This window comes from Miscanthus floridulus, chromosome 1, assembly GCF_019320115.1.
Source record: "Miscanthus floridulus cultivar M001 chromosome 1, ASM1932011v1, whole genome shotgun sequence".
In the NCBI taxonomy this organism is placed as follows: Eukaryota; Viridiplantae; Streptophyta; class Magnoliopsida; order Poales; family Poaceae; genus Miscanthus; species Miscanthus floridulus.
Genome location: NC_089580.1, coordinates 56,508,974 through 56,522,998, shown reverse-complemented (window position 1 = coordinate 56,522,998; position 14,025 = coordinate 56,508,974). Strand labels below are relative to the sequence as shown.

The 14,025-nt window shown below is 42.8% G+C and overlaps 1 protein-coding gene across 1 annotated transcript; it reads right to left on the bottom strand.

Moving 5' to 3' along the window:
• On the bottom strand, positions 1–11,364 carry LOC136524331 (kinesin-like protein KIN-7K, chloroplastic). The gene is made up of 25 exons (XM_066517761.1): positions 10,822–11,364; positions 10,621–10,718; positions 9,096–9,185; positions 8,724–8,776; positions 8,339–8,404; positions 7,603–7,656; positions 7,059–7,118; positions 6,530–6,608; positions 5,363–5,430; positions 5,037–5,093; positions 4,839–4,943; positions 4,515–4,619; positions 4,269–4,376; positions 4,052–4,183; positions 3,733–3,906; positions 3,487–3,639; positions 3,102–3,242; positions 2,507–2,626; positions 2,369–2,419; positions 2,232–2,279; positions 2,008–2,148; positions 1,085–1,765; positions 571–700; positions 352–452; positions 1–262 (listed from the first exon to the last, which is right to left on the bottom strand). Exons 1-24 carry the CDS (start codon positions 11,160–11,162, stop codon positions 370–372), a joined length of 3,138 nt encoding a protein of 1,045 aa, XP_066373858.1. The 5' UTR covers positions 11,163–11,364; the 3' UTR covers positions 1–262; positions 352–369.
• Positions 11,365–14,025: the final 2,661 nt, after the last annotated feature.

Below are 14,025 nucleotides of genomic sequence, written 5' to 3'. Positions count from 1 at the left end.
ATGTCGTTCACTGCTTTTCTTCGGGGCAGACAATCAAAATGTGTTACAGCGTCGAGTCGCATATCTATACATATTTGCAGAGCGAGAAGTCATCATTTGTAACTCCTCGATACAACAAAGAACGTAAGGTGAAGCTATGTAGGAGAACCCAAAGAATGGCGATACAACACAGAAGGAACATAAAAGGCACCTTCTTTGCTAAGGAAAAAGAGAAACATATGCCACTAGCGATTTTACAAGAGAATGCGTGCTTCAGAATGACCTGGCAGAGATACACAGCACAGCGTTAGGAAATTTCATAGGGATAGCGTTGGCGTGAGACCAACATGCAAGCCGCGAAGTGTTTGGCACCTGAAGCTAGCACGCAGTTCATGTGAAGGTGATTATCCTGTCTGCTATTCTTGTGCGGCACAGAGGGCACTCCGAACAGGCAAGCGAGCAAGGCTTGCACACTGAAAAGGAACACCGTCCATTAGCGAAAAATGCAGTATCAATGTTTTTTTGAGGGGAAAATGCAGTATCAATGTTGAGCAAAAGTGGCACGTAAACACAGGAGAGTAGGCAGCTTACAGCAAAAATGCCGGCAAGGAAGCAATACTGCAGCAGTTGCAGATTCGAAGCAAACTTTGCAGACATGTGAGTTGCCATCTTTATCGCTCAGGGGATCAGTGTCCTTTTCCTTCATCTCCTGAATTTTAGCCTGCACACAGAAGAAGTTATTAGGTTCACAAATCACAAGTGGCACGTAGGTTGTAGCTCTTGCTATCAGCAATCCAGAAGCAACTGTCACTTAAGAGCTGGGTTGCCACCACCAATTAAAACATAAAAGATGTCTACATCTGACTACAGATTACACTCAGGCTTTACAATTCAGCAACAAGACAGCTACTGAAATACGCATACACCCTTCTGTACACCAAGTTATGTTAATATTAGTTACAAAGGCACCACTGCAGCATCGACAATCTACTTTCAGATTTCCAGAGCCAGCTTTGCATGATGGACTTAAGTTATATGGAGTTGATAGCATAAACTACTTCAAAAACTAGCGAAATATACATGTAAACCAAAAGAATGTATATACCTTCAGACGAACAAGAAGTGGTTCAAACTCCGGACTTCTATGTCCTTCTGTGCTCAGTGACTTAACAGAATCGTCTGAAATTTGCTTCTCAACTAGCGCAAAATTCTTTTCACCTTTGTTTTCCTTTGTGCCGTTAGTTATATCAGCTAGGTTAACAGTTCGATCATCAACATTCAAATCAGATATGCCTAAAGCCCCTTTTTTCAACTTAGCAACAAGAACCCACATGCCTGCTAGATCGTTTTCCAAAGATAGTTCCTTTTTCTTTGCCTCGTCAAACTTTTTCTTGTACTCCTCTTCGAGAAACTCCTTCTCTGCCAAAGCAGCTTCCAAAGCAGCCTCCCTCTGCCTTCTGGCCTGTAGCTCCATTTTCATGTCCTCTAAATCGAGGCTCCATGTCCCAACCTCATCCCTGCCCCTACTGGTTGTACGACCCTTTCTACCATGAACCCTTGAATGTGCCATCTCCTGAGCAACTAATAACTCCTTTGCTTGCTTCGCATTTAGTACAGATAGCTTTGTAACTTCTTCAGCCAAATTCTTAAGTTCAACAGCAGCTGAAGATGCCAATTCTTTTGCATATGCAGCTTCCTCACTTAATTTATGGTTCTGACTGATCAAGTCACAATGTTCCTCAGTAATTTTCAGATGCTCGAATTTCAGCTTTTCGATTTCAGCTTCCTGCCAAAGTACATCAGCAAAGTTGGTTGACTTAAATGTCAACAAGGCAAGCATAAAACACAAATAGTTGCTTATAGCCATCTAAAGAACATGCATACTATTTCTATCAACTAGAAATTCACAAAGGATGTAGCAGAAACCATTAATATTCTATGTTGCAGAGTATGACAAATTGTACAGGTAGGTATACTGCACAAGGGTCTCGAATACACAAAGTGAAAGAACAGGATTAGTAAAAGAACCTTGGACTGAAGTTTAGATTTCAAATCAATAGCCTCCTGCTGTGCACAATCAGTCTCCTGCTCAGGGGATATATCCACTTTTGCTGAGAGTTGTTGCTCAAGACGAAAAACTTTTTCTTGTAAATCATTTATTTCCGCATTCTGCAATTAGTACAACTTTTTGGATCAAACTTTTGTCATCTTGAAGAATTTAAATTGAAAATAGAAGTGGGGAGAGAGAGGACCTTCTGCTGTAGCTGCTCCTGGAGAACACGATTATCAGCTGACTTTAACTGTCCCAAAAAAGCACAAACAATTGTTAAAACACCATTTCCAGGTATTTGAGTTTGATGGAATCACAGTAGAAGTTCAAGAAGATTACCTCTAACTCAAAAGCCTTCTCACCGCACTGAGCAGTTAGTTTTGTAATAGTCTGTTTTCACAAAACCAAACGCGTTAGTATTGAAGAGAAAAATTGCAGGAACCACTAAGAGGGGCATCCATATGCTGGACATATCACCTGCTGCATATCCACCATGGATGCATTAGCAACTGATGCCTCACCACTTTCCATGATTTGTTTTTCCAGGGCTCGCATATGTCTTCTCTTTTGCTGGATTTCACGCTCTAAATTCTCTATCTGTTATAAGGGCAGCTCCAACAGTGTTAAAACAACTAGCTCATAGAATTTTTTTATTCATTAAAAAGAGAGAGAATGATAAGGTAGCTCTTCAAGAAGAGCTAAGCTCACACACTTTTCTATGATTCATGTGTCCATGCTCACACGTTTTTCTATACTAGCATGTCAGGTTACTCCATTTTTATCTTTTTTTAAGTTCATATGAGCTAGCAAGTTGGCTCTATTACTGAAGGTGTCCTAAGAACATATGCGAATATTATGAGCAACAGTTCAACACATGTTAAAATGGAGTGCAGAACCCAGTTATGTTGAATGTTATATTTTGCCTGCCATGAAATTGAACACAAAAGGCTTATTCTCATGCATGTCAGGAATGCATATAGCACTGTTAATCACTGGTTCCTCTTCAAATGGAATGAGATTGATACTGAGCAGAAGGTACATGAAAAAAAATACTGAAGTGTAAGGGGAATACTTGGTCCTTTGTCCCTTCAGGATCATCTATGGACTGTTCGATTAGTCTTTTCAGCGAACTGGTACCAAATGCGACCTCCCCAGCGAGCATCTTAATTTGCTCAATCAGTAGATCCATATGATCTGATGCCGTGAATCCCGCCTGATATTCCAAGCAAAACAAGTTTTAACAAATAATAATTTATGAATTAGCATGCTCCCTGTATAATAAGATCCACTTTTTAACATGCATTGTTCTGTCCATTAATTGTCTTTCATAAAACCATATTCAGTAGGAAGTCACAACAAAATTTTAGAGGCTACTGAGTATAGCACTACAACAATAGAGAACACCTTACAAAAGGAAACAAATATTGCAAATTTAGCAGAATGGGCAGGTTATATACCTGCATTGAATCTGCTGCAGAACCAGTTACTGAAGAATGTTCACCACTGCCAGATCTTAATTGATTGATCTCATCTAAGGAGTCTGGTAAGGGGTTTTTTGTGGTGCCCTCATTTTGGACAAGTGTAGAACTATCTTGTGAAGTGCTTAACTTCTGAAAATACAGATAATTCATATTTCCAAATGAAACAGAAGCATGAAGGAAGAATATATACAAATGTGTAATGGTAGGGCAATTGATACTTACATCTTGCTCGCTGACAGAATTGTGCCGCTGATGACCATCTGTCAAGGCAGGAATATTGTTTTTGGTGGAAACAAGTATCAACTTGGTCAAGCGTTGTATCCTGCTCATTAGAGCAGCTTTCGCTTCCTCTTCCTCCTCCAGACGAGACTGCATCTTGACCTGACCCTCCTCCAACTATAAAGATAAAAGAAAGAAAAGTACTTTTCAAGCAGTTATCAACTTACCAACGCAAAAAATAATCTACAGTCAATTTTCAAGGAGCACATAACAACCTAATTACAGCTTTATTCTGCAGTTATAACAAACAAACAGAACATACCTGCTGACGTAAACTCATAATTTCTTCGTGGCTGGCACCACCAATCATTCCTCTCCTTAGCTGATCGAGTTCTTGCTTTAGAGAGGATATTTCTTTCTGATACTTCTTGATCAATGATTTCTCATCAATTATCTGGGCAGTCAAGATCATTATGTCTTTAATTTCATTTTCTAGAATAGTGGTACAGGAAATCAGTTTTCTATGCCTAACTATTTACCCGATTGCGAGAGGCGTAAATTTCAACACGTTTTGCTCTGCTTGCAAATTTCAATGTATTATGGGTTTCTTCCATGTTACTTGATGCTGGGGTAATTGTGCAAATTAGCTGCATAAGAAAAAGTAATTGTATCAGCTGACTACTTCGGAAGGTTTCAGTGCTTCACTTCAATGCCCGAACAGAACAACGGAATGAGTTCCAAAAGGAATGACTCCCAGAGAAGCAGTTGTAAAAGTTAATACTTACTGAGACATGACCATGGCCACTTAATGATGATTGTAGCAGACGGGTCAACTTAGAATCACGATAGGGTATATGTGTTGCCCTCCCTTCGCTGAGCTTGCCAATGACCTTTGAACCAAAAGAAATGAAGCTGCAAATGAGCACTTGTGTCCGACAATAGAATCAAGCTAATCTCACCACATATTATACCAGCTATTTTCCATCCTAAGCTCAGCTTCAATTTTGATACAAGTAATAATTAATTATACAATGGCCAATGTCTTCAAAGCTGCTGATAATAACTGGGAAACCAGCCATTGTCACAGGTGATTGTCAATGAGAACTTACTGTTCCAAGAGTTAAAAGGCTCTTGTTAATGTATGATCCTTCCCTTCTTCTTAACCCTGTAGTCTCTGTCTTCGAGCTCTCAGAGCCAGCTAGATCAATCAAATTCTAGAAAATGAAAAATGTGTAAAAATGATATTAGAAATCCAGGGGAAACTGGAAAGCGGAAACAGAATGTTTCTTAGGACCAGAACAACGTACGAGCTGTGAATACATGACCCCATCATACTCATCACCACCGGCGCTGCTTTCAATCATCTAAAGAAGAACACAGATATGCTATGGGTCAGATAAAGAAATACAGCATATCACAGATGTGGGGTTTTTTTTTCTCAAACACGCAGGAGAGCGACATATCTTTGTATTAAGAAAAAGGGTGAGAGAAATATATCACAAATGTGGTAAATAAATATGACACGGTGAATCCTGGAACTCAGGAGTATTTGTGGCATAAGAAAAAAAAACAAATGCGAAACATTTGCAGAACTTCAGTAATCACTAAATGCTGAAATAAATTATGAACTCACCAATGTGAAAATAGTATGACTTCGGCTGCTAAATAAGTTGAAGTTGTTAGAGCCAACATGCCGATGTTCTGTCATGTAACATAGTATTAGTTATGGTGTAAAAAACGAGGTCATGCCACTTTGTTGTACAACTGAAATTATGTCCAATGTTTCAGGAAAAGAAAACAGCATTCCAATAGTTAACATCAATGAAGCTCTGGATACTAAAATAACTAGGTAACCAAATGAATAACAGCATGGAAAAGGATAAGTCATGGATGGTCAATTTAGTATAGTGGTACTTGAGAACCTTAGAAATCATAGTATAAATAGGTATTATTTCAGTATATACTTCCACAAAATCAATAAGATTTTAGGTTTTCAAAGTACAATAATTCTTTTTTTTTCCAAGAAGTTTCACATTGTGTTTGAGAATAGTGGGAGTACTAGACATAGTTGAGAATATTCAGACAAAGAGTCTATTAGCATATCAGTAAAGGATACTGTGCATTTGCATGAGTAGCTAGAACTTCGATTGGTAACATGGTATTTAAACAAAACCTAAGATTGTAAGGCAAGGACAAAGAACTTATAAGAGAAGAAAATCATATGGTTCACAACCAGACTAAAAATTTAGAGAAAGCAGAATAACCTAAAAGTGTGTATCTCACTGAAACATGTTTCTGGAGTCTAACCAAACCAATTAGTTGACAGGTTGATAGAAATGTTGAAGAAGCCGTAAATAAAGATGATACAGGAACTAAAAAACTATTTTATGAGATACTAATACACTGTACTTACTGTCACCTCTAACAGCCACAGCAAGAAAAAAAACTCGACCTGCGGAGGGTAAGACAGCCCCAGGGCATTGGATTAAGAAGAAGACCTCACGCAGGTCAAGAAAACCTCTAAACCCCTGGCCCACTCATACACAGCGGCACCATAGCCCATGTGAGTATGTGACAACGACAGCGTGGGACAAACACAACGACCACGACCGGGGCTAGACCTTAGACCTGTGCTTTGGCGTAGGACAAATGAGGGGATTTTTTTAATCCTAACCTTAAAATTCGCTCCCACAGGGAGTCGAACCCAGGACCTGAGGAGCACTACTCAAGCTACCTAACCAACTCCCCTGAAATCATTCGCTAGTAACATACTAGAAACTGAGAAAGATAATGCAATCACCTTCACCCGCTGCAATAAAAGAAAGAGCGTGTCCTGGAGACAGAACTACTTCTTCTTTTATTCCTTCTACATAGGTTCCCTAGAGAGAGAAAAAGGAAGCAATCAGATAAGCTCATAAACAAAATCGTAACTACAATTGATAAAGCTATGAGCTTTCTTTGCATACACTAAAGGGAGCAATGTAAATCAACAAAAAAACAACATAGGAAGGTTACATATGAAAGACATTTTATGATATAATTCAGAAAAATAATATAATATCAAGCTAATCACTCTCAGAACCAAATAGCACTCAACTATAAACAATATCCATTTTGACTTCACAGATCACAAATTTGTACCAATGGAAGGTAACAAACTGCATCAGATAATAATTCTGATTAAAACACTAAGATTATTTTATCTAAGAACAACTCGGATCAGTTTTGATATTTTGCAAGTTTGCAACTAAAACACTCAGTTAAAACTATTTGACAATTCACTATATCAGTATATCATGAGAATGCAACAAAAGATTCTAGAGATTAACCTGTGCATCCTCCCGCACACGCAAATTTTGGCCAGTAGGATCAAGTAGATCATTTATCACCTGCATTTAGATATCCAGATTGAATCTATCCATATGGTACAAGCTGAAAGGGCATAAGATTACAGGTACCCTTGCAATAGAATATGGCATCAATATTTTGCTTAGTCCTCAGAGACTCAGTTGTAACTAATATGACCATAAAACAAATGCTTGGCCAGTATTTGTACAGCACAACCGCAGAACAAATATAAATTGCGCATAGCTCCCTTCGCAACAAAAAATTGCGCATAGCTCAAAATTTTGTAACCAACCAAACAAAAGGGATATATGACTAAGTGGAAGTGTATTCTGGATAGAACTATCAAAAAAGGACCCTTTTGTCAAGAACCAGGCCAATCGAGATTTCAAGATAAGAACAGATATGGTGAGTTGAACAAAAGGTCGTTGACTAATCAAATAAAGTAAGACCAAAGGTATGCCTTGCAAGAAATTTATGAAAATGATTTTTTTTTCTTTCAAACTGGCACAAGTAGAAGTAGCATACCTCATTATAGATTTCAAGGTACGACACACGGAGCAAAAATTCTCTTCCAGGACTCTGTTTATCAAGATAGTAAAAACAAAGGTTGCAGTCAAGTAATAGCCAGAGTAGATGATGTGATACAGGGTAGAATTGAGCACATGGTACATTTCAGAAAACATTAAGATTTACAAGAAAATAGGATTTTTAAGAACGTATGTTATTGAGTCTGCTCATATGAAACTTTGTAACCACAACTTTCTGGGATACATCAATCTTCCTACTCAGCCTGTCACAACCCTTAACCAAATAAATTAGGAGTTTTCCCGCCTCTTGTTGAATAAAAACTAACCAGAGATCATCTCTTGTATAAAGCCAACTAGAAGTTCCCATGCAGCTAATCTGAAGAAAGGACCAGCACTCAAGTAAACAGGACAAGACATAAAGCTCTAGTTTCTTGGGCAATAAAGAAACACTTCCAAGTTGCATAAACACACTACACGCCTTGCTTGGGTTATACACAGTGTTCTAGCTTCTAAATGATACCATTCAGTATTATGGATATACACACAGGAATACACAAGCAATGAAGAAGACACCAGTGCAGATTTTGGAGGTATTCTTGTGTCAAAGTGTCCGTCCATTTAAACATTTACAGGAAACATGCTCATTTGAAATAAAGGCATTATGACTTCTGAGTTAGGAAAATAATCATAAAGGATTACTAAGTATTATTCAACTAAAGTATTTACTGCCATACATCTTGGATCATGCCGAAGACATCCTTGATGGCTAGTGGGATTATTCCAGGACAATTCTGGTCACCCTGAAAAAAGATTAGGAAAACAAAGGGATCAGAAAAATAATGCTGCCTTCAAAAATCAGACAACTATATATTTACCAACATTATTCATGAAAATGAATATGTCAAAGTCGCATTCAGAAACCATATTTGCTATTGCTTGCAGTAGCAATTGTAGAAAATATCTTGAAAGTTGCAATGTGCTATAGAGAGGATTCAGGAGTCTGGATCCCAGCAGGAAACATGGACATACAAACTACATGCTCGTATAGTTATGGCTTTCTGCTTTCCTATGAAACTAGCATGGTAATTCTTTCAACAGATTTTGAATATGAGAACTTACATGCATTGTGTGGGTCTTCCCACTACTTGTTACGCCATAGGCAAAAACTGTCCCTACAAGTTGGTACAAAGTTGCATTTAGAAATGGCGCAGATGCATTGATAAGTTAACAACTCATTATACAAGGTAAACATTAATTCATAACAAATGCTGGTAAGAGTAAAATGAATAGTTAGGAAGAAAATGTGCACCATTAGTTCATAATGATAAGAGTAAAATTACATGTTTACATGTGAACATAGAATTCCCACAATATATGATACAGTATGGTATAAGTAAACGAAAAATCACGATAAGAAGTGCTTTCAGATTAATAAGGCATGGCAGCATACCATAAACTTAAGATGATCTAAATAAGACAAAATTAGCATACCATTTATGCCCTCCATAGCACCTTTTACAACAGGCCGGGCTGCAACATCATAGACAGCCTCAGTGGTTGTCGAAGGCCCAAAAACTCTATCTGAAAAAATAAGTAAATAGTTAAGTAGGCATTAATTACCAAGCGTCACCAAGTTGATATAGCAGATGAACACAACACGGACTATATGACAATTAATATGCATGTCGAAGTTAAATACTGGATTCAGTCAGATTAATTGACTGCGATTAGGAACATAAATTATAATGGGCTAAAAAACATCAGTGCAAATGTTTAGTAACAGCTATAGGGCATAACCATTGGCTTATCAAAAATAAATGCTGCTACCATTTTTTTTCTCCTCTGTTCAGCTCATGCATCAACTTTCCATCTGTGACGATTGCACTTGAGCCTCAGCTCACTCAGCACCTCATACCTATCCATCGTCTCCTGTTCATGTTACGGGATAATCAAAAGGGCCATAGAAGGACCGCATAAAGCCTTGTTGATTCTACCAAGTTTTACTGCATCTTGCCATCAGATCACAGTTTTTTTTGCAAATGGCACATCTGTAGCACCTTCGGACTCAGTGTTCAATGCTTATAATGCCCAGCAGGTGATCATACCTAAAGACTATTGCAAATATCTCTGTATACTTCCTCAGAGAAATATTTCCATACTTGCAAACTCAGTGGTAACTTGAAAGTCTGAACAGAAACCGTGATGCAGCAAGCCAGCAATCAGTGTCTCGGAATTTCGATAAACTACAGAAATCTGATGTACCCACTTTGGCACAGCCACATCTCGGGGTCATGGGCTCATGCCCACACACTCCAGTAATGGCATCCACTGGAAGGATCTGACCAACCCTATGCTGAGCTATGTGTAACAGTGAATAATGGCATCCACTGGATGCATTGTCTGGTTGTCGCACTGACTCATTTCATGCTGACCTGACATTGGACAAAGTCCTAGTAGACCATGATAACAACTTGCATGCATCTCATCTGTGAACACAACTTTCAAACATTTAAGAATCCAAAACAAATTGGGCTGGCCGCAGCTGAACCAATACTGCCAACATGAAGTTTGCTTGATCATCTCAGGCAGTCAGAATAACAAAACTCATGGGATGCTGTATAACTAACCAATGAAAAACCGGCAGAAAGCACACCTCTACAATATGCTTGAAAGGACATGGAATGGTGCAAACCTCATAACAGTGACTGTTTTATTAACTACAGACTTCCACAGTACAGGCGCTGTTTATTAACTACAGACTTCCACAGAAACGGGTGCTTTCCAAAATTGCAGACCAGGACCTAAATTTTGGTTTCATCGTGAAGCCCAATCAAAGGCCACGTGTACTAATTTCAGCTGTGCATTAATTGTTCGAATCCATAATAATTAATTTCGGAAACCCCAAATCAAAAAATGCTCAAGGATGAAATTCCAATGGCTAAATTATCCAAATCCCCAATCCCGCCACCTGCATTACCCAATTGCACGAAGGCGGAACTGAATGAAGGCTACTCACCATAAGCATAAGCCGTTGCCGGGTTGTACTCGCACCGCACAAGCCGATCCCCATCTGGATACCACGAGATCTCGTCGCCGCGCTGGAACTCGCGCTCGCTGCAGCCACACCAAATCCAGCTCAAAACCAGTTCAAGCACTCCCACAACCCTACTCACAGCCCCTCGCGAGCAGATCCGCGCATTCCTTCCGAGATCCCCACCTGAGCGGTCGGAAGCGGATGGTGACGGAGATGCTGTCGCCGGATCGGGAGGTGTCCTCGATGACGAGCTCGTCCGCGCTCGGGAACGGCACTGGCGCGAGCGCGGGCGCGGGCGCTACAGATGAGCTGCGCCGGCCGGGGGTGGTGGACCTCGTGCTGCCCCCGCCCCCGCCGCCGTAGAAGCTGGAGCTGACGGAGGACGGGGACGAGCGCGGAATGAGGCGGCCGGAGCTGAAGTACGAGCTCGAGGAGGAGGAGGACGCGGTGGGCGGGCGGCGGTGCCCCGCGGAGAACGGCGAGCTGCTCCGCCGCGAGGACGACGTCGACGGCCGCGACGACATCGCGCACGGATCTCGCCGAAGCTTCGCGCCCCCGTGAGGCGAGCGCCGCGCTGTCCTCTGCTGCTGCTGCACTGCAGGAAGGGGAAGGTATCGGGAGGTCAGAGGCTTCACATGGCCTGCTCCAAAAGAGGCGAGCGGACACGGCGTCGCGGGATTTTAAAGCGAGACCGAGACGACAGGAGGTGGGAGGCGACACTGCGCCTGCGCTATAGCCTCTGCTCCTTCTGCTGCCGTAGTGCCGTAGGCAGAAGGGGGTTGCGCGGAGCCGGGGACCGCCACGTCCACGTGGCGGCCTCAGTCACACTGACGTCTGAGCCCCGCTCCGTTGTGGGAGGGCCGGTGGGCTCGATAATTTGAACTGGAGGGACGGGTGGGGAAGTGCGCGTGGTGGGCGGGAATAACTGCGGCGTCAACTTGCAGGCGGGCTGCTTGCCGTAAAGTTTATTAGCGGACCTGTGGCTTGCCATAAAACTACGGATATTGCGGACAAGTGTTCTGCGAACACAACAAATTTATATGCAAAATTCGCAAGACGTATAGTACAGTGCCTCATGCAATCTTAATGAGAACAATGTCGATATCAAGCCACTGCCGTATGAGAACATAAATTCAACTGGAACCAAATTAATGCTTGAGCGCTGATTTCCTTCACCTTCAGTTGGTCTTTTCTTTGTCGTTTTGTAGAAAGCTAGAGCTTCCAAAGCTAAATTGTTCCATATGGAACTTAATTACTTAAAGATTGACCCAATCAGAAAGATCAACAATAGCACACCATTTGATTGTCATTTTCAGTAATCTAATATTTGCAGGATGTATTGCTTATAGAGGGCCAGCGGCATATACAAATATAGAGATGATTAGCTGAAAACAACATCTCGGTCAATAGCTCACACATCAGAAATCAAGAGCCCTATAGCACACCTGGACGAAGCATGACACTAGGTTTATAATAACAGAAACTGAAGTACGATAACAATCGAAATTATCCTTACCATTGTATCATCTTCTCGATAGTGATTGCTCTACCCAATTGGGAAAATATAAGGCATGGAAGCAGAAGGGAAAACACAAGCTGCAGCAAACAGTGAAAATGTTATATCTATAATTTGATAAAGTGAGAAAACATATGAGCACAATGAGATCCCCAACTACTCCACATATTCCTACTTTGAACAAATCCAGCTACACTTGTCCATTACACAACCTTCCATTAGCTAGCTTTGATTACAAGAGAAGAGACAAAGCTCACCCCATTGAGAAGCTTGCGGCCGTTGGGCTGGAGAATGTTGACGTGCTTGGAGGCCATGAGGAACCCCATGAAGCAGACAGTGAACACCTTGGCGATGGGCGGTACGGCATACTTGAGCATGCTCAGCACCGACGTCCCCTCAGTCCCTTCTTGCGCCGCCGTGGCCAGCACCTCCAGCTGTGACCTCTCCATCATGGCTTGACCCAGACCTGACTACTGAAGCCTTCTTTTCCTTGCCTCAGGATCCAGTGACCCACGCAACCAGGACTCTGCCATTATTTAAGCATGACTTAGAAGGCAAAACATATAGAGGCAACATCAGGAAAACTCTGGAACTGCTTTTGGCGCTGGTTGTTCAGGGCCACCCAACTGGAAGAGAGGAACGCGCAGAGCCCAACTCACTGGATTCGCGTAACACAATACGGCAGGCAGCTTCCCCCGAAGCGGGAAGCTTAGCAATAACAAACTTCTTGTTCGACAAAAACAGACGCATCGACAAACCAATCAATTCGGGAAGAGAAATTATGACTAACTAGATTCCAAACAATAGGCGAGCGCGGCCAGTGCGGTGGCTTGAGCGAACAAACTTCTAGTTCGGCATTTCCATCTGCGCAAGGGCCAGGACGAGCCGGAAGGGAGAGCTGAGGACAGCAGGCGAGCGCGGCCAGCGCGGTGGCTCGAGCGAGTGCGGGCGAGCGTGGACAGCGGGCAAGCGCGGCCAGCGAGCGAGCACGGCGGCACGGCCAAGCGTAGCCAGCTCAGCCAGCAGGCGAGCACGGCCGCACGCCTGAGCGCAGCCTGCCGGTGGCACAGCCGGGGCGGAGGCACGGCGACGGCGCGGGCGCGCGACCTGCATGAACGGTGAGCGCAGCCTGCGGCGGTGCGGCCAGCGCGTACGGCGAGCGTGGCCGGCGCGGCTTGAACAGGAGGGCCGGTAGGTTCAGAACGAGCTGGCAGAGAGAGCAGAGGAGGGTGTTGCGGGTCTTGCGGGTTGCTGCGAGGCCTCTCGCTCGCCTAACAGGCTTGGAGGGTTGGAAGTGTTGGCCCACGAAAAAATTGCAGCCGGTCCACAACAGCCACGAAGCCTAGTTTTGCGGGGCAAACGGGCGGGTTACGTTAACAACCCGCCCCGCCTGCAACTTGACTGCGACGTGTCTGGTTTCTTGCGGAAAATTTTAAATTTGCGTTGGCTTTAGTTAGGGCTTATCAGTTAGTTAATAGTGTTTTTCTTTCATAATAAATCTGCATCAGTCAGGCTTATCAGCCTAGAAATCAACCAGCGAACAGGCGGAAGGAAACGTGGGGTCCATTGGGCAGAGAAGCAGCTGGGGCGGCGGTTAAAAAAAAGAAAAGGTGGAGAGGGGTGAACACGAGCGTTGGCAAGTGTGGCAACGACAGTCTGGCACGGCACCCTACGCCTTTTCAGGAGACGCAAGCGATCAGCGATCTGCCGCTACGGTGACATGGTGTGGTTGTGGCACCACTAGCCACTAGGCACCAGCCGTGGCCGCTCCCGGCGCTGTGGTGTGGCTAGGGAGCGATATCAAGCTGGCTTCGCTCGGAAAGCTTGGCTCATTTTTCAGCTGGAGCCGGCTCAAGTAGCTCGTGAGCTCA

Bases quoted from the DNA above. Each gene is read 5' to 3' on its own strand.
- LOC136524331 (XM_066517761.1), bottom strand. From the start codon at position 11,162: ATGTCGTCGCGGCCGTCGACGTCGTCCTCGCGGCGGAGCAGCTCGCCG. The intron at 2,627-3,101 runs GTATTCCCCTTA...CCCTTATAACAG, and splicing joins CTGAAGGGACAAAGGACCAA to ATAGAGAATTTAGAGCGTGA. The intron at 2,149-2,231 runs GTCCTCTCTCTC...TACTAATTGCAG, and splicing joins AGGAGCAGCTACAGCAGAAG to AATGCGGAAATAAATGATTT.